This window comes from Protobothrops mucrosquamatus, unplaced genomic scaffold, assembly GCF_001527695.2.
Source record: "Protobothrops mucrosquamatus isolate PMUCROS unplaced genomic scaffold, P.Mucros_1.0 scaffold3827, whole genome shotgun sequence".
In the NCBI taxonomy this organism is placed as follows: Eukaryota; Metazoa; Chordata; class Lepidosauria; order Squamata; family Viperidae; genus Protobothrops; species Protobothrops mucrosquamatus.
In genome coordinates this window covers 25,013-45,195 of record NW_015389779.1, presented here as the reverse complement: position 1 = coordinate 45,195, position 20,183 = coordinate 25,013, and the positions used below count along the sequence as shown (strand labels likewise).

At 42.0% G+C, this 20,183-nt stretch overlaps 1 protein-coding gene across 1 annotated transcript in view; it reads right to left on the bottom strand.

Annotated features, from left to right (window-relative positions):
• Positions 1-9,350: 9,350 nt before the first annotated feature.
• The window catches only part of SPOCK2 (SPARC (osteonectin), cwcv and kazal like domains proteoglycan 2), a 33,899-nt gene continuing 23,066 nt past the window's right edge, over positions 9,351-20,183 (bottom strand). The window contains exons 7-10 of the mRNA XM_015827640.1: positions 19,082-19,300; positions 17,775-17,837; positions 13,137-13,274; positions 9,351-9,673 (exon numbers count right to left, since the gene is read on the bottom strand). Of these exons, the coding sequence (XP_015683126.1) occupies positions 9,537-9,673; positions 13,137-13,274; positions 17,775-17,837; positions 19,082-19,300 (557 nt within the window). The 3' untranslated portion in view covers positions 9,351-9,536. The remainder of the gene's footprint in view (positions 9,674-13,136; positions 13,275-17,774; positions 17,838-19,081; positions 19,301-20,183) is intronic.

The following is a 20,183-nucleotide window of genomic DNA, read 5'->3' as shown; positions in this document are numbered from 1 at the left end:
AAGAAGAAGAAGAAGAAGAAGAAGAAGAAGAAGAAGAAGAAGAAGAAGAAGAAGAAGAAGAAGAAGAAGAAGAAGAAGAAGAAGAAGAAGAAGAAGAAAGGCTCTATCCCTTATTGTTAGCATGAAGGTTTGAGTCATTGCTGGAGGCCATCTTTTCCAGCAGTGATGCCTTTAAAATCTGCTGTAGGAGACTATAGTGGCGGAAGTTGTTCTCTGAAGAGCTCCTGAGGCTAAGCCTGTTTTTATCTTTATGTCAAAGTTAGGAAGCAAACAGGCTGTCAGCGCTACAGGAATAGCACACAGTGACGTCTTGTGCACAAAGCTTTTATTATCCCATTCAGTGAATTTATGATAGAGAAAAATAGTGCAGACAATCTTTTAATTTCTGACACTCCAGTGTAACCTCAAACATCATTTTTTAAACTGTATGATTTAGTTAGAAGAGAAGGACAGAATAGAGCAGAGGTCCCCAACCTTTTGGGCACCTGAGACCGGTTATGTGGAGAGAGATTTTTCCTTGGACCGGAGGGGGTGGTGGTTTTGTGTGCTGCCTGCATCCTGTGGATGGGGCTTTGCTTATTTGTGCGGACCGGTTGCTGGTATGCCGCGGCCCGATACTGGTCCACGGACTAGGGGTTGGCGATCCCTGGAATAGAGGGTTTTGATGGGTCTATTCTTACAGCCAATCTTTGTACATAGCTGCTAAAACATAATGGGTCCTCCTCCTCCTTCACTCTTGATTTCATGCACAAATTGAAGCTACCAGTCAAGGAGAGTAATATTGTAATGTTGTGTCTTTAAATTGATTCTGATGCTGATTAATAGCTCTTTTTCTCTTTTTTGGTGCAAAGTTTTTACAAATAAAAACATTATGCCAGAAATGTGACTCAGTGAAAATTTTTGGGAGAGATGGATTTCTTTGCTGGATTGGAACGTATGAAATTTGGAAGTGACTGCCTGTTTTGGATATCCTCTTGTTCATTTGCAATCTACTCCCTTCTTTGACTTCTGACACCTTTCAGTTCAGATTATTTGAAGGCCATCCTCTGAACACCTCCAGCTTTGCTTCTCTGTTTGCTTGTTTTCTTTCATCCCGGGATGCCAAATTCTTCATTAAGAATTTGAGGTATTCTTATACTTTGCCACGTGTCCTTCCAGATTTTCCCAGAACTCTTTTCCAAAAAGAGCAATAACAATTTTCAAATAAAACCAGCAATAATGAAACTAGTGTACCTGCCAGCCAGTTTCTCTTGCCAAACTGTCAGTTCACATCCACAGAAGATGCTCTGGGTCATGTATAGATCACTGCCTGGTTTATGTCTTGTGGGCAGAGGCCACCATCAATTCCAGAGGGTGTGTAAAGATGACCTGCCCTACATAACAACAACAAAAATATTCCAGCAACAATCAAGATCAGTTTTTTCTTCTGCAGAGATCTGCCTGGATGCCCCAGGTTGCTAATGTGATGAAAGATTGAGAGAACTAGGTATGACTAGTCCAGGGGTGTGGAACCTTGGCTCTTTTATGACTTGTGGACTTCAACTCCCAGAATTCCTGAGCCAGCATGGAATTCTGGGAGTTGAAGTCCACAAGTCATAAAAGAGCCAAGGTTCCCTAGCAGGAGGTTGGACTAAAAAAACCTCCAAGGTCCCTTCCAACCCTATTATTCTATGTTCTGATGTAAACTGTAGCTGTTCCTAGATTGCAAATGCCTCATTTCTATCTTGATGGCATTCACATGCTAGTTTTAGAAAAAACACATAAAAAGTGATGCAAGCTTTTTGAAAGCTTACCTGCAGCATCCCAAAGAAACACAAACCTGTAAACCAGGGCTTTTTTCTCATAGAACGCCCAGAACGGAGTTCCGGCACCTTTTTTGGATGGAACCTTGTAGGGTAGGCAAGGCGGGTTGTATGATGTGTGTGAGTTCCGGCACCTTTTTTTTATATATATAGAAAAAAAGCACTGCTGTAAACACTTGTAGTTTTGTAGACCTGCATTTTGACAGAGCAAAAAGGGAAAGGAGAGTCATTTTTTTCTTCAATGGTTTTCATTAAGATGGAGTCACCTCCTCACTAGCCAAGAACATATGGAGAAAGAATCCAAAGCATTATGCATGAAGGCAATGCAGCAACTTTCTGTGTGAATTACTTTTAGCACTGAAAAATATTTCTGAGGCTGACTCAGTTTAGTCGGGGGCTGCAAAAACCAGGTCATGGCATCCTCGTTATCCAGGATATTTTCTTCATCAACTTCATTATGGAAGAAACGGTGGATTTTACTGTGAACCACTGTCCACAAAATTGTACCACATAATACATTTGTGCTAAGGTTCTTTTTTGCTTTCTCCCATTCATAAATGAGTTTTGTGAATTAACATGGAGGGAGAATTGTGTAATGGTATGTGGGTTTTTGGAGTCAAGGAGGAGGAGCCACAGACTAGTCAACAATCAGATGAGAAGCAGCAGAATCTCCAGAGGGAATGTGGGCATGGCAAACATCTCAGAAGGGACCCTCCTAGTTTCTCGGCCTATGAAGGTGAGGGGAGACAGAAGTATTTTCAGACCTGTGAGATTCTGTTAGTGTAACCTTGCAATAAAAATAGAGCTAGTGTATTTCTTATCTGAATTATCTTTCAAGGTTGATAAGGTGGAAATTTACCCTGAAGTGTCTACAGTCTAAATCTGTGTCAGTCTCATCCTCTTTCTTCAGAGTTGACCCTGTCATCCACTTTGTATTCCTTTCAACACCACAACACCGACAAAGTGAAAACATAAAGAGAATGGTGTTTATAAATGTTTATTTCTTTTTTTAAAAAATATTGTCATATTTCCTTTCTTGGACTGGTGTATGTGTGCACTTGTTTCCTTAGATTAAGTAAGTAGTTAAAGTAAGTAAGTAAAATATTAGGCAGACACCACAAAGGTGAAATAGATTTTTCCAGGGAGCCATAGAGAAGCAGCACAAGAATGTCACAACTGGGTGATAAGGAAGAAAAGTTCTAGGAACAGAAAAATCAGAGGCGGGATCCTGCCAAAGTTTAGCTTTTTTAAAACATCCTATCAAGGCTTTCCAATGGGTAGATTTAAAGGTTAAGTCTCCCAAAGGAAGCACATAGGTGATGAACTTTGTAGGATCATGCCCACAGCGTCCTAGCACCCATGATACACACACATACATTCTAACACTTGGTTTTGTATTCAACATCTAGAATTATTGAGATACAATTATAGCACTTAAATATACAAACTGAAATTGAAGCACGCAAACACGATCTTTAACTCTAAAATTCAGAAGTTATTATTGCACATCAGACTTGTAAAATAGGTTTCCAGGCTATACGCAAGTTTGTTTCTCCTCAGTTCTGATTTATTAAGCATATAATGTTCTTTTTAAAAAAAAAAAAAAAAAAGCAAACACTCTCAACACTTTTAGAATAGTTATCTATAGGTGGTTTTTAAAATGCACTCTGTCCATTAATACTGAATATAAAGGAGAAAGGATTAATGGCATAAACAGATTGATGTTTAGAACAGCTATCCTCAGTTTTAAGCTCCAGATGTTAGACTCCCTTTGCCCATAATCTCCTGTCAGCAAAAAACCTTGGTAATATTGATTTGGCATTATGGGAGTTACATGTGGAGGGTGCCAGTTTGGCAAGAATCTTATTATTTTTTTTACTGAGCAAACTGGGAGTCCCACAATAAAATAGGTAGACATCTTAACTTTCAACACAGCAGCAAAGAGATGTGCATGTGTTTCTCTAGGGCACAAATTTAATAAAGCACCATAACGATACCCTAACATGGGAAATTCACTCAGAGAAGCTGATGTATGGACCTCACAACCAATGGGGCTGCAATTTGGACTGATGTCAAAGCCACATCTCAAAAGTCTCCTTTGGGAACTTGAAAACAGGTTGGTCAAATTATTACTGGATTGGACCTGGGACCACAGTCCCATACTGTTGTCTGTCTTCAGCTGCTAAGTTTCTTGGATTTCCCTGACTTCCAGCTGGACTATTGGAGCTCTGCAAAGCAAAGGGGATGGCTCATTTTCTCATTGGAGGGGATTTTTGCTTCATCCTTCCTCCCTCCTTCAGATACTCCAATCAATTTTACTTTGTACTGTTTATCCAGAGCCACATTAATGTGAGTTCAGCCTTGACTCCATCAGGGGATTGGTGGCTGAAGAACTTCACTGCCCTATTGACCCAAGCCAAGCAAATAAAGATGAAAGTGACAAGACTTTTCTCTTTTCCTCTGACTGGCATGAGGAAAATAGCATTTTTATGGCTACTGTTGCTGTACAGCCAACAGTTTGAGGGAGTAGTGATTGTCATTTGTTGCCAAGGTATTGAGTCTGCACAGGTGAAGATGATGGTGGATTGTCTTTAAAACAACTTTAGTAGGATTTGGGAATGAAAAGGGTGGTGTGTAACTGCTCTGAATTGGTTACTACCATTTTTAATGTTGATTGCAGCATGCAGCCATAACCTAATCCCATAGCTGTTGAATCAAATCAATGCTGGACTGAGACACATAAAATAATTCTCAGCTGGCCTCGAAACCACTAACAATTTTTAACAAGAAAACTGCAGTCACCAGCAGTCAAACTCAACTTTACTTTTTTACTTCAACCATTCCTGAAAGAAAGCATACACAGGATGATTATCTGCTAATATCTATCCCACAGTAGAGAGCAGCAGTAATTTCATTTCTGCATTTCATGCTTGCAATGTCTTTTTTTCCCTCGACTGTGAAACTGTTCAGGTACATCATTCCCTTCCTCAAATTATCTACAAGAGATGCAAATCAAAGGAAAATAGTCCTTGCACTCATGGAAGGAAGAAAGCAATCTCTGTTCAGTAATTTAATGGAAGTTAATTTAATGTATTCTGACCTAATGTTCCAGCGGAATCAACTTTTCACCCAGTTAAGTGCTAGCTGAGCTGTTTCTTGATATGTGTCATACTTCAAAGGGAAAAAAAAAAGTTGAGGAAAATAACCAGAGAACTTTAATTCTCATAGTTCAGAATGTAGAAAATAAAACATTAAGATCAAAACTATAGTGACTTTTCATTCATGTTACAAAGAGTAGATTAGCTTTGCTACTGAATATACGCTCAATAGGAAGCCGCAAGCAATCATAGTTCCCTGATAAAGCTACCTCTATGATAAACATGGTTTGAGAACATGTTATAGACACAGACTACATTCACACCTACAAGTATTCTTCTAAAATTGTAAACATTCTAAGGGAAAATCTCAAAAAGCATTAATTCAGCAGGCCATGCAGTCAATTGCACTAAGTTCACAACTGGGGTCAGTAGATTAAAGTTTTGCTATTCTTTATTTGCATTACAATCATTTAGATGCATACGAACTCTGATAATCCATTGCCTAGCGTTTAGAAGGAACTGTTGATTATTCTAATTTCAAAAAAGGAATGGAAATATAAACTGGTTTTACAAAAGCCCAATAACGCCATATCTGGTTGAAACTAACCATACAATAAGAACCCTAACCTTGACCATTCTCTTGTTTCTCATTCCATCAGCACAAAGATGTTAAAGACAATGGAATTGCTACCTAATATGCTATGCCCTACAGCAGGGGTAGGCAACCTTGGCTCTTTTGTGACTCGTGGACTTCAAGTCCCAGAATTCCTGAGCCAGCATGGCTGGCTCAGGAATTCTGGGAGTTGAAGTCCACAAGTCATAAAAGAGCCAAGGTTGCCTACCCCTGCCCTAGAGTTAGATGTGATGCTCAGAGGACAGAGACGATACCCTATTTTGTTTCCCTCAGCAAAGGGAATCTTTATTTTTGAAAATGAGCTGATATATGGTGTTGAATTGCCAAGCTGCCTAGATACAGTAGCTTATCCTTATGGAAAACAACACAGTAGTGATGAATGAGAGTATCGTGGACCACAGAGCCATAGAAAAGGGATTAAGAGTGAGTGAACTAAACATTGCTTCCTTATTTACAAGTTAGAACAAGTATTCTATTGTTTCAGAAGGTGGGATAAGTTAATGAACCTAAATTAACACATTTCCCTTCATAGAGGCTCTTTGTATGATGGTTCATTTGTAGAAGCAGAAATTCTACGACTCAAAATCAGAGGCCTTATTTGGAGAAAAACATCCTACCACAGAGTCCCTATATGGGGAACAGCTGAGGCTGGCTGATTTGCGGGATGGGGTTGATTTGGTTTTTTTAAAATCCATGCCTACCCAGAGGAAACAAGTTGTCTGGAAATGTGTGCGCACATGTGTCAAAAAAATCAAGACAGAATTTGCAACTGTGTGACTGAAGCCCATCTTTTGTACACTCAATGAATGTAGAAAAAGGATGGAGCTATGATCACAAGGTTTTGGACTCCATCTGTCTTCTTTGAACCCTCTGGAAGATGTCTCAGAGGTGAAGCTTTAGTAAAAGTGTCTGGGTGGGTCTCAATTAAGGACCAAGACTTAATGAGAAAAATGTTACTAAGAGAAAATGCTTTATTCTGTCCAAATGTTACCTCTTCTAGATTTCTCCGACTTGTGTTAGGAAATCAGATCGCAACTCTATAGACAGTTCTGCATTCACATCCACTTGTCAAGGTGAACCAACATGGCTCATTTGAGCTTCTTTTATGGAGGCCTTTAGGGATATTATTGTTTCTGCTTCAGTAACACAGCGATGAGTTGGCTTGAAAATGCAAGGCAAATAATGGACTTTCTTTTAAGGTAAAATTAAGACTGGAGCTAAGCAACCTTTTTATGTTAAGAGACTTGAAAGCAATTTCAGAGAAATCTCACTGGGGTTTCTTCTCAAAGAGATGAAAGCAGCATCCTACTGTCTATTTTTCACAAAGCTGTTTCCCCCCCTTTTCCTCCTTTGTTATTTTTGCTCTTCAGGGTAGATGAATAATTATGTTTTTGATAATGAAAACCTACAAAACCTGTGAGGAAAGGCTTTTAAAGGTTGGAGGGAAGAGTTATCAACAGAGTTTAGTGCTTGCTTGTTGTATCCTCTTCAATTATCTGAAGAGAAACTAACAAACAATTGTCTGTGGGTAGCCACAGAATCATCAAAAGCTGATAAACAAGTGTAAATGGCAAGACTAGTCAACACAGTTAACTAGCTTTAACTGGAGTTAACTGTGTTAACTGGAGTTAACTGTGTTAACTAGTTAACAGAGACAAGCTGCTGCTTCTGTCTAACCTACCTCTACCAAGCACCATTTGGGGAGGCTACCCTCAACAACGGAATGTATTTTAGTCTGAAAAAAATGCATTTACAACTCCTTAAACATGCATAATTGTGAAATGCAAACTCGGACCACGCACACTCATATCACCTGCAGAGATGGAGGGAAAGGCCAGGACCATAAAACGAGGAAGACAATTTCAACGCAACACTTGAATCCAGGCTAAGATCTTAGAAAGAAAAAAAAGAGCTGGAGGACACAAAATCTGCAGCCTCTACAACAATGAAACACCACCCCCCCAGCACTGTCTGAAGTAACTTCTGCTAGTGATCAAATCAAATCTTGTTCAGCTGTGATCGCTTCTTTCATGAGAAAAGATAAAGAAACAGGTGAAGACAGGACCATGAAGTGTGCAAGGGTGTAGGAGTGTGACAGCTGGAGGAGGTGGAAGAGGAGGAGTAAATGTGAGTAAGATAGAGAATTCAACACAGCAAGGCTCATTTATTATCACAGCTGGACTACATAAGAAATCTCTGTTACTGGACTTACTGGGAAGTGAGGCTGCTTAAAATTCCATGCTTGCACACTGTCCCGAAGGGTTCAACCAGAGGCTCAGTATCTACATCAGGGGTACACAACCTTGACTCTTTTATGACTCGTGGACTTCAACTCCCAGAATTCCTGAGCCAGCCATGCTGGCTCAGGAATTCTGGGAGTTGAAGTCCACGAGTCATAAAAGAGCCAAGGTTGCCTACCCCTGATCTACATAAACTTTGGGGTACTTGATGTAAGCCAAACTGCCTACCCTCTTCTCAGTGTGTATTCACACATACTCACACCCACTTCAGCACTCAACATTCCTTCATGCCACCCAAGGACATGCACAGCTACAACTTGGAAAAGGATTGTAATACAGGTGTTCAAATACTTGCAAGCATACATGCTCACAACAGGGTGAGTGTATCCAAATGAGGGGAACTGGAAAAATGACCTTCCTAAAAAAGAATTTAATTGGCCTTATCAGGATTAAAAAGCCTGACATTCACTAACCAAGAAAATGACAATATTTTTTCCCAGATGTTTCCCACTGGCTAATTTTTGAAAAACAATGTCTAATTTAGTTGAAAAAAAAGAAAATGATTTTAGCAGGCTGAATAGAATTATCATTATCTTTTTCATCGTTAGCTGAAGCACATGCTTTAATGGATAATGCAATTTTGTATTTATTCCTAATGTCTTTCTTCTCCTATGTTGTGAAGATAAAGGATTTGTATTGCAGAATGTAGGAGGAGAACAGTGAGTTCTAGTTAGATACAGATTTCCCACACCCAGGACACAGAGCAATATAATAACGAAGCTACTGAGATACCTATCTCACCATACCTTTTATCATGGGAAACATTTCTTGCAGTTGCTGTAACTAGCCTGCTGATTTCATTTTTCCACAACTAATTACTTTATTCTTTTAATTGATGTTCTCAGCAATCTCTGTCCCAGAACTCCTTGCCTTTCCATCGGTATGTCTAGATGACTGAAAAGCCCTTTATTCTGCAGCACTAGCTAACACATCAACCACATTAGAAGCCAATACAGACATGTTTGAAAGCTTTCCTAACCAGTAAAGCCTAAGTCCAGTAAAGGTGATCATACATTAACTCAGTGCATGGATGTTCAATCTTTCAGGGGAACCTGTCCAAGATTTTGGAAACCTATCTAGAAATGACTTTTGTGGAACTATATTTGTAATTAGCGATACATTAGCTGTCCCTCTTCAATACGGTCCTAGATTTAAATGTCTAGTCACAGGAGAGTGGATTGTTCCCGATTTCTGACCTGTTAGGCAAATTCTGGTGATCTACTGCAATGAAGACTCACAAATGATTGGCAGATTGCTTGACAAGCATTTGGACAGGACATATACTGCAGGATATTGCTGGGCACCATAGCCAGAGCGATGAAGGAGGCATCTTTTGAGCGTGGTTAGGAACTGAAATGTGTCACTGATCATTAATTTATTTTTAAATTTAATATTAACAAAAGATTCTCTGGAACCTACAGTGCAGAGTACTTCCCCCCACCCCTTTTGCTCGGCTATAGCTTTGATCTCTGTTAAGCTGGGAAGAAAGAGATAATCTCCACAGCCACATGAAGAGAATGGACCCACCCAGGCAAGTGTACCTACATTCACACATACACGCACTCGCACATTCTGCCATAGTTAGTTACATTCAACTGTGTTTCCTGATCATCTTGTTCAGTTGTTCCTCTCCATTCAGTTTTGACTGCTACCTCCCAGCCTACAGCCTGCATCCTGGCCAAACAGTGCCCCTTGGTGACATCTACCAAATATAGCCTCCATCATCTGCTTCTCCTTCTTCTTCTTCAGCTTCCTCGCCGGCTTCCTCTGTCTCCTTCTCTTCCTCATCTTCCCATCCGACACCACTCCCAAAGTCCCCTGAGAATCCAACAATGTCATCTATAGAAACAAGAGCAAGAGAAATGAAGTAGGGGGGGGGGACATTTCCTAATCCTTCAATAGTGGGGAATATATGTAGCTTAAGGAAGATTTGCTGGGTTTCTTGCAGAAACATCTGCAAGAAGAAACTCAACTTCAGGAAGAACCAACAACCCTTCACCTAATGCAGGGGTAGTCAACCTTGGCTCTTTTATGACTCGTGGACTTCAACTCCCAGAATTCCTGAGCCAGCATGGCTTAGCTTGGAAACCTCTCCCTTTCCCCTCAGCATGGCTGGCTCAGGAATTCTGGGAGTTGAAGTCCACAAGTCATAAAAGAGCCAAAGTTGACTACCCCTGACTAATTCTAGGTTTGGCAAGAAAGAGATTTTACATTCTTTGGTATTAGTTTGAAAGATTGCAGCAGCTGCTTTAAAATGCAAATTCTTTCAAAAATTGAACCACGGAGAGCTCTTCTGTTATTTCAAAATCCATCGGATATTAATATGGGATAATGGCAATAACGTCGCCCTTGCCCCAAGCCAAGTGTGCAGAAAAATTCGAATAAAATCAAACCTTTAATTCAGTCATTAACCATCACAGGTAGAATTCTTTTAAGTATGAATCCCAAGATGCTGAAGAGTGGCCCTATTTATACCTGTTATTTTCTCATCTTGCCTAATATCCCTATTCAAAACTTCCAGGGGAGATAAGGGGCATCCTTGCCTTGTGCCTTTTTTAATTTTACATGGTTTAGTTAAGTCCCCATTAATAATCATTGCTTGCAGGGAAGTGTAAATCGCTTTAACCTACACTTAGATGAATTGGAGAAGATACTCGAAGTCTCCATAGTACCTTCTGCAAAGGAACGGTATATTACTAACAGTAAGCAAGACACAAAATGCAGAGTAGCAAAAAATATCTTAATTTGCCAGATCCTCCTATTTACATTTAAAAGGGAACAGAGAATCAGAGGTACTCCCAAGTCTGGAAATGCTACATGCTTCCCCTAAAGGGGAAGGAAATCCACCCTTTCCCAGCTCCTGCCATAGAGTCATGCATTTCTTCATACAGAAGAAAACAAGGAGCAGTCATTAAACTTCTCCTTTTTTCCTCCCACAAGGGGGAAAATACTGTCTATGTATCTACCTTAGTCTACATACGTCTAAGTGGGGAGCCCATGTTCATCCTGCACCCAATGATCTCCTTATCCCACTGTGGAATACCTACTGAAGCACAACTCTCTCATAAATCCTCAAGTGCAAGGCTTTTCAACCTTTTCACCCAGTGTACCACTTTTAGGATATGGCAACATCCGAGTACCACCAGTCGCCTAGCAAGGTGTCAGAAACTTGATGACCAAAAAAAAAAAGGAAACAAGTGATAAAGTACAGGTAGTCCTTGACTTACAACAGTTCGTTTAATGACTGTTCGAAGTTACAATGGCACTGAAAAAAGTGCCCCCCAAGCCACAGCCGAGCAAGACACCTGCCTGCCCACCCGGTGGCGTTCTTCCTCCTGTCTGAGGTTTTCATTGTTGTGAGCATTTCTGTTGACGATTGGCAGCGGGAGTGGGGTGGGGGGGTGTTTGGTTTTTATTCCCCCCATCTGATGGGTGGTTGCAGCAGGTTTTGGTCACTTCACATGATCCTGGGACACTGTGACCGTCATAAATATGAATCAGTTGCCAAGCATCTGAATGTGAATCACAAGAGCCTGGAGATGCTGCAACATTCCAGCTTGGTGCTGATTGGTGCTTCTTCAGGCTCAGGAGAAGCACCAGGATCAGTGCCGAGCTCCAGCTGGATCCTGGCGCTGATCCTGGCACTTCCACTGAGCTCTGACAGCCCCGAAGAAGCGCCGATCAGCTGGAAAGCGGCACTGATCCTGGTGCTTCCGCTGAGCCCTGACAGCCCTGCAGCTCCAGCCATCTCTCACTCAGGCTTGTGCGGTGCTGCTACCGGTTCAGCTCATTCCCCTCCCCCACTAGCACTTTTCTAGGATGGTCGCGTACCACCTGCCAGGTGCCAATGTACCACAGGTGGTACCCGTACCACTGGTTGAAAAGCCCTGCTCAAGTGGGATGCCCAAAAAACTTGGATGGGTTCATTATGGACATCCTTCAGGTAAGATGTGGGACGGAGCAGTTCTGGGATGCTTGCAAAATGACTGCTACCTGGAGGGCGGTTGGGACTGCTGAAGGAACTTGAACCAAATGGATCACACAGATTAGAAATGCAGTCAGATAGAATTAGTCTTCCTTGTGTGATGACATTTAGGTATCCCAAAAAAAGCACCTTTCAAGCACAAATTCGGCTGATTTGATAAAGTACTGATAGTCCCTTGACTTACGGCCACAATCGAGCCCAAAATTTCTGTTGTTAAGTGAGACACTTGTTAAGTGAGTTTTCCCCTGTTTTACAACCTTTCTTGCCACTGTTGTTAAGTGAATCACTGCAATTGTTAAGTTAGCAACCCGGTTGTTAAGCGAACATGGCTCCCCCATTGACTTTGCTGGTCAGAAAGTCGTAAAAGAGGATCACATGACTTCGGGATACAGCAGCCGTCATAAATATGAGCCAGGTGCCAAGCATCCGAATTTTGAACACAGGACCATGGGGATGCTGCAAAGGTCGTAACTGTGAAAAACGGTCATAACGGTCACGTTTTTCAGTGCCGTTGTAACTTTGAACTAAACGAACTGTTGTAAGTCGAGGACTACCTGTAAATAAGCAAGTCAGTAAAGAAATTTTAAGAGAAATGAGACAAAGATTTGCTTGACTGTGCCTTTTGTGGGATGACATCAAGATGCACATCCACAGGCTGACAGCACTTTGCCTTGGTGCTGGGGCTAGCAGGGAGCTCCCCATGAACCCCAAAAAGTGCAGATTACAGGGTGAAGTCACACAACCCCATGGAAGAAGGCAACAGCAAACAATTGGCACTATTGCCAAGAAAACCTTGTAGTTGTGTCAATGTACAGGTAGCCCTGGACTTAACGACCACAATTGGGCCCAAAATTTCTATGGCTAAGCCAGACAGTTAAGTGAGTTTTGCCCCATTTTATAACCTTTCTTGCTGCAGTCGTTAATTTGAATCACTGCAGTTGTTAAATGCATCGTACGGCCATTAAATGAATCTGGCTTCCCCACTGACTTTGCTGGTCAGAAGGTTGCAAAAGGTGATCACATGACCCCGGGATACTGCAACCATCATAAATACATCCCCGTTGCCAAGCATCCAAATTTTGATCATGTGACCATGGGGGCGCTGCAACGGTCGTTAAGTATGGAAATCAGCTGTAAGTCACTTTTTTCAGTGATGTCGTAACTTCGAATCATCATTAAATGAGTGGTTGTGAGTTGAGGACTGCCTGTAATGACCAAGAGTTTGAGGTGAAGATGGTTCTTTTGCTACTTCACATGTAATGTCTACTCCCAAAGCTTCCTCTTGCCCCAAATCTTCTCCCCCTCCCCTTTTCTTACCACAGTCTGGATTCCCATGCATCCGTGTTCCTGTCAGCTCCGTGCCGAGATGATCAACGCACCAGCATTCTCCACTGCTGGAGTCACACTGCATCTTCCGGTAGTATCCATCCTCATCACAGCTCGGGATGAAGACTCCTGGGGGGAAGAAAAACGGCCTCCTTGTGCTAAGTAAAACAGGCACTGAGGACTTAGCACACCTCCGCCGCTCCTGGATTGTCTGAATGCAGCTCCAGACCTCTGTGTTCTCATTCGGAAATTGTGCAGATATATTTCCAGACTAACGTTGGGGGGGGGGGACAGGGGCATTTACTTGCCTATCCTGATAAAGCTCTGCAAAAGCTGCAAAATATCAGTTTTGTGACTGGCAGGAAATCTTGCCCTGCCCCGGGTTACATCTGACTCGCCATGCTTTTCAGGGGTCCTTAAAGGAGAAAGAGACCTTTACGGCTTGACAGTTCCCCCTCCCTCCAAGTCACAGCGCTGCCTTTTTTGCACCCAACCAGACAAATGCACATGGCTAGTGCATGTTCTGTTTTAAACCAAGCCCAGGGTCGACTGGAAGAGCTTATAAGGCTGGCAGATCCCCGCAATTCTTTCCCATAGCAAAGGCTTGACATTGTCAAGAATGGTGCCCTTTCCTTTCCTTTTCAACAGGAAGGGTGAGGACATGCAAAGCTTGGCTGGCTTTGTTCTCCTCTGGGTTATTAGGGAGGAGAGTGGCTGCCTGCCACTCTTCCCTTTCTGTGTGCCTTGGAGAGTGAAATGAGTTTTGTTGCTTCTCCCCATAACTCTTCCCTTCTTCTTCCCCACAGCCCCTCATTGCCCATTGTGGTGCACTGTTGTTCCTGTCTCTCCCCCCCTTTCTCCACACCAGCCCTGGTAGCTGCCGCCATTAGAGCAACCGGGAAAAGCCTCCGGCTGCCAAATTGCAGGCTCACTCACTCGCTCTCCTTTTATCATCCTTGCCAGCCAGAAGCTTTTATTATTGCAATTATAGCCTGCCTTTCATCTGGGAGTGCAAGGTAGTCTACACGATGGTCTCTGCTCATTTTATTCCCCCAGCAACAGCTCTGTCAGGGAGATTGGACTGAACTGCAATGCAGGAAATCCCAGTTTCAAGTTCAGCGCCCCTAACTATTACACCAAAGGGATGACCTTGACCCTGTTGTGCTTTTTATGAACGTGCCTTTCCTAGCAGCCCCTGGAACCGGGCGAGTGCGATCTATCCTCTGGCAGAGGCGTTCTGCCTTACGCCTGTCAGTGAGTTTAGCTTGTCCTTCTCGGATGCATTCAATTCTCTCCGTCGTCGTCTCATCTGCTTATTTTGCTGTTTTTCATCCTAAAGCGTGAGCCGCTTAGAACCGCTTCTTGCGATGGAGGGGGCATATGGGCAGGATGCAATGAGGAAATACACAGTGTGGGGCAGGGTTTTTTTTTTTTGCAAATGATAAGAGAAATACATAAAGAGTGTGTGCTTAAAAGGTAAATTTGCAAATGGGTTTACTCATGTTACGGGACAGACAGTGTGATTTGTCACAAATAAAGGCAAATATATGTGTCCCAGGACATTGCGGGATCCAATCTGGGTCAATCCCTGGGTTCAGAGTTTTAGTTTTCTGAGTTTTCGGATTTGTGCTAGAGCTCATTCTTAGGGAACCTCTCTCTATTGGGATGTGCGCTTTGGGCTATTCTGTGCATTGTATTTATGTGGTGTCTGGTGAAGCTATACTGAATCAGACGCCACGTAAATACTACACATAGAATAGCCCAAAGCACACGTTCCAGTAGAGAGAAGTTCCAGCACGAATCCAAAAACTCGGAAAACTAAAGCTCTGAACCCAGTGACTGACCCAGATTGGATCCAGCAATGTGATTTTTCTTACTCTTAGGACTTGAAATAGCTGGGTCTGGGTCCCTATGCGAGGGATTCTTTTGCACTCTCTGAGGGAGAATTCCAGCTGGATTATGGTTTGATATCCTTCAGCTCAACTTTGTGTTTCCAGATAGACAAAAGTGCACACAATCTTTGGTCACCTTAAAATAGAGAAAGTGGGGATGGAAAGACTGGCGCATGCAGGTTACTTGAGCTACAGCAACAATTATTTTTATTTTCAGGAAGGAGAACTGGGATCTCCCTGGGGATCTGATGTTTGTTGTACACTACCACTGAACTAGAGTCCATCTCCCCCCCCTAGAAATGTAAAGGAAAAAAAATACTTACACAAGAAAAAAAAAGCTCAATCATCAGAGCTAAATTAGCCACAATTACATCTCTATGTTTGTTGTGTGTTTTTTTTTGTTTTTTTTTAAAAAATGGCTATATTCTACAAGGTACTGTTTTTGAAAGCATGCACCACTTCAATGCATAATTATGTGATTTAGGTTCTAATTGTCAACAAGCAAATGAGGCATTACATTAGCAGGAGTAAAACCATTCCAAATCACTAAGTCTTTTTCTCACTCCGATGGCTTATTATGTGGAGTTTCTCCACCAGTCATCACCCACACAATGGATCAGGCCTGGGGGATCCATTACATCTGCCAGGCTCTTCTGATGAATGTCAGCATGCTCAGCACTGGAGTGTTCTCTAGTCACAGAAAATATGGCTTCACACAACTCTTAAACATCTTTAAATTCCAGGAACTCCATGTCGTACTTCCATAACGATTCTTGAACCGTTGGGGAATATGGAGGTATAATAATACGGTAAATAAATTTAAGCGCTGGTCATCACTTCTCAAGAAATGATGAGTTTATGGGCAGGGGTAAGATAAATGTTTTACTTAGTAGGAGATAACAACCACAACTTTGATTGCCAGATTTTTATACAACTACAGCACTGAAATTTGCAAGCATTAAACAAAACCATGAGCAAAGATCATTTAAAGTGAAGTACAGATACTACGGGAAACAGGCCTTTGTCAAAGTATCTTCTATCCTCTTGAAATCAAGCACACATTTGTTTGCCTCCAAAGCCTGAATTCACATAGACTGGAGACAGACAATGCATTGAAGGCAGCTTGAATTCATCAATTGCCACAGATGGATGCCCTCAGCTTATTTTTCTTGGCCTCTGGTGAAAGAGTTTGATAAGTTTGGCTATTATTTCATCAGAATTACCCAAACAGAATTGACAGAGACATACAACTGGGTCTGTAAGCTCAAGCAATGAAGCCTTTCCCAAACCATTTTGAGCTCTCTTAAAAATAGCTGCTCCATTCATGTGCATTTCTAAGCGAGTTTATTTAAAACTGGACAACCTGCAATAGACGGTTGAGATAAGCTTTTTGTGAAATGGTGCAGGGAATTGGAATATCTGTTGGTAGGACAGAGAGAAACCATGGCTCAGGGTCGAATTCCACATCAATGCTCCTATGCTTTGGGAAGAATTTGCTTTTAAGCTAAAAGTCGGAAGCAAAGCAGCTCATCCTGAAAAAGGTCACCATGGGTTATATAGTTCAACTTGCTTGGGAAAATCTTGAAAGAAAATGTGAAGGAAAGCCTTGGCTCTCAAGTGATCGTGAGTCTAGATATCCCCAGTTCAAATTCTGTATCTTGCACCATAGGTGAAGGAAGTAAACTAGTCTTGGAAGCAAAAGATGGGTTGTCTATCACCCATGGCTCTTCTTCTAACTCATGATCCCTGCTTCCAGCCTTAGTCTACAACAGGGGTCTTCAAACTTGGCCCTTTTATGACTTGTGGACTTCAACTCCCAGAATTCCTCAGCCAGTGTGCCTGGCTGAGGAATTCTGGGAGTTGAAGTCCACAAGTCATAAAAGGGCCAAGTTTGAAGACCCCTGGTCTACAATATAATGATAGGGCTGGACGGTGGTATCCCTGGGGCTCAAAGGGAAGCAGAATGATTCAAACAATCTTCTGGTGTTCAGACATACATTCCACCTCACTGAGGTAATGTACATGAGATGAAGCTTCTGGTTTGAGGCTACTTTCATTATTCCCATAAAAACAGCATGAATAGACAAGACCCATGAGTGGTCATGAAGATTATTTTAAAAATTGAAAAGAAAATGTATGTGATATATCTGAATAATATACAGAAAGCCAGTTTGGTCTAGTTTGATTAAGGCACTGGGCTAGAAAGTGGAAGACTGTGAGTTCTAGTCCCACCTTAGCCATGAAAGCCAACTAGATGACCTTGGGCCCGCCACTTTCTCTCAGCCCAACCCACCTCACAGGGCTGTTGTTCTGGGGAAAATAGGAGGAGGAAGGTGTGTTGGATATGTTTGCTGCCTTGAGTTATAAAGTAGATAGAAATAATAAATGTGGGATAGCAAACAAATAACTGAAATAACCAAGGTTCTTAATATATAGCCAGGTTATATCATTCTCAGAAAATATGTTATATATTATTCCCATAAAAAGAGCAAGATTTATGATAATATTTTAAAAACTGAAAAATATATGTGATAAATCTGAATAATTTTATACACACACACACACACACACATTTAAATAATCCAAGATCCTTAATATAGACCCAAATTATATCACTAAGACATCTACTGCCTCTTAGAAATGTTATAATCAAACAAGATCTTTTACCATCTTCTACAGGTCTCTTCTACAGGTCTCTAAAACCATTTTCTTTTCTACTTTTACCTCAGCAACTCACCAGGTTTCTTTTTTGAAGCTTCCTGGATCTGAATCCTCTCCAGCTCCGTAAGACATGGAGGCTCTGTAACAGTCAAAGCAGAATTCATCAGTGCCAAATCAGCTCAACGTGATCTCCTGAGCATATTAAAGGAAGCAAGTTCTTTTCCCTCAATTCGCCCTCAATCTAGAGCATTCACCTGTTCTACCAGCTTACTGTAAAGATGACTGTAATAATAATAAATGCAAATAGAACTATGAATTTAGGAAAATGCATTATATAGCTTTTAGCAGTGGTGGGATTCAGCCAGTTTGCACCACTTTGGCAGAACTGGTAGCTAATTTTTTTGTTGCCCAGGCCCAGAACGGACCTCCGGAAGCAGCATCCACACAGAGAATCGGTTGTTCACATATTTGAATCCCACCACTGGCTTTTCAGTATTTTATTACTTTGTTTGAAACAGAGCCCAAGCTCTAATATACACATCAACCCACCAGGCCTTTGCTTTATTCCCTGGATAGCAAGAGTGGTGGTGCCATCAATGTACACCTAGATATATAGAACGTAGAATCATAGGGCTGGAAGGGACCTCAGAGGTCTTCTAGTACAACCCCCTGCTCACAGCAGGAGACCTTATACTATCCTGGTCAAATGGTTGTCCAGTTTATTTTATGAAAACCTCTAGTGATGGAGCACCCGCAACTCCAGCTGGCAAGATATTCCATTAATTGTTCTCGCTGTCAGAAAATTCCTCCTTACTTCTAGGATGGATCTCTCTTTAACAAGCCATCTGCTTAGTACATCAAGGTACACCTAGATCAGTAGTGGCGAATCTATGGCACGGGTGCCAGAGGCGGCACTCAGAGCCCTCTCTGTGGGCACGCACGCCGTCGCCCCAGTCCTAGGCCTTCAGCTGGGTTTTATAAAACCTTTTCGCTTTAGGCCTCCGCCGCCGTGTGCAAAAAAAAAAAAGGTTCAATCAATCAGTCAATTTCAACTTCTCGCGGGGAAAAAAGATCTTGCAAAGTTGGAATTGATTGACTGAACTTTTTAGTCCCACCCAGTCTGCCATTACCACCACAGCCACGCCCAGCCAATGGGCCATGCCCAGCCAAAGGGCCACACCCACCCGGTACCCGACGATGCATAAGTGGGTTTTGGGTTGCAGTTTGGGCACTCGGTCTCTAAAAGGTTCGCCATCACTGACCTAGATCATCAGAGTATCTATGTTTGTCTAAGCAGCTACTGTAATCTTTAGCCTTCCCTCTGTAATAACAAAGACTTAAGAGACCTAGCAGGAAAAAAAGAAAGAAGGTCTTGTGACGCACTCTCTCTCCAGAAGCAGAGACACCACTCTGCAGTGGAGACACGGCCATCCTTGTAGGTGTCGCAGGAATTGAAGAAAGGCCGGATGCAAATCTCATACTTGTCCAGGTTGATAGCTGCCAACTCTGCCTGGTCCAGGAAAAGGTCACTGTTGGTGTCCAACTTGGAAAACATCCAACCAATGGAGTCCTTGCAACTGGCCACCAGGTTTTTGTCCAGTGCTGCAATAAATGAAAATTCAAATAACCACAGAGGCAGAAACAGCAGTGGATATATTTGTCCTTCACAGAATTTTGAAGTCTATATCCCATGATTGCAGAAATGGGATGCAGATTTTCACATCCGGAAAATCCTAACTTTCATTAGTCCTTCTAAGATAGGGGTCTTCAAACTTGGCGCCTTTTATGACTTGTGGACTTCAACTCCCAGAATCCCTCAGCCAGGCATGCCTGGCTGAGGAATTCTGGGAATTGAAGTCCACAAGTCATAAAAGGGGCCAAGTTTGAAGACCCCTGTTCTAAGAGTTAACCTAAATGATTGATAGTTACAGAATAGGAGAATAACAGATTTGGAAGGGAGCTTGGAGGTATTCTTTCTAGTCCAATCCTCTGCTCAGGCAGGAGACAAGAGAGAGAGAGAGAGAGAGTGATGCAGAGAGAGAGAGAGAGAGACAGAGAAGCAGAGAGAGAGAGTTATCAATTCATAACAGGATCACGAGAGAAATCAGCATGTATGAGTCACTCAACCTTCATAGGAGTTTCAAATGTCCTTTACAAAGGAGGCATCTTCTCTTTGCAAGGACTTGTCCCAGCAGCTGCCGGGACTCAACACTGACTTGAAGGCACAACAAACACACACAGCTAAATTAAGAATGAGCATGACCAGTAGTTATAGAATGTAACGAGCAAATTGGAAAACAAGTAGTAAATTGGGATGTGTAATGTATGTACGTGTGCATGTGTGAGTGGAGAACACTGAGAAAGGGATTTTTCAGTAGTACACTGATGGGACCATTTTATTAGAAAGAAAAAATACATTGCAGTATTTAACTATAGGTCCTACTGCTATTTTTAAGGAGTATGCTATCTCTTTACAGTGGGATGG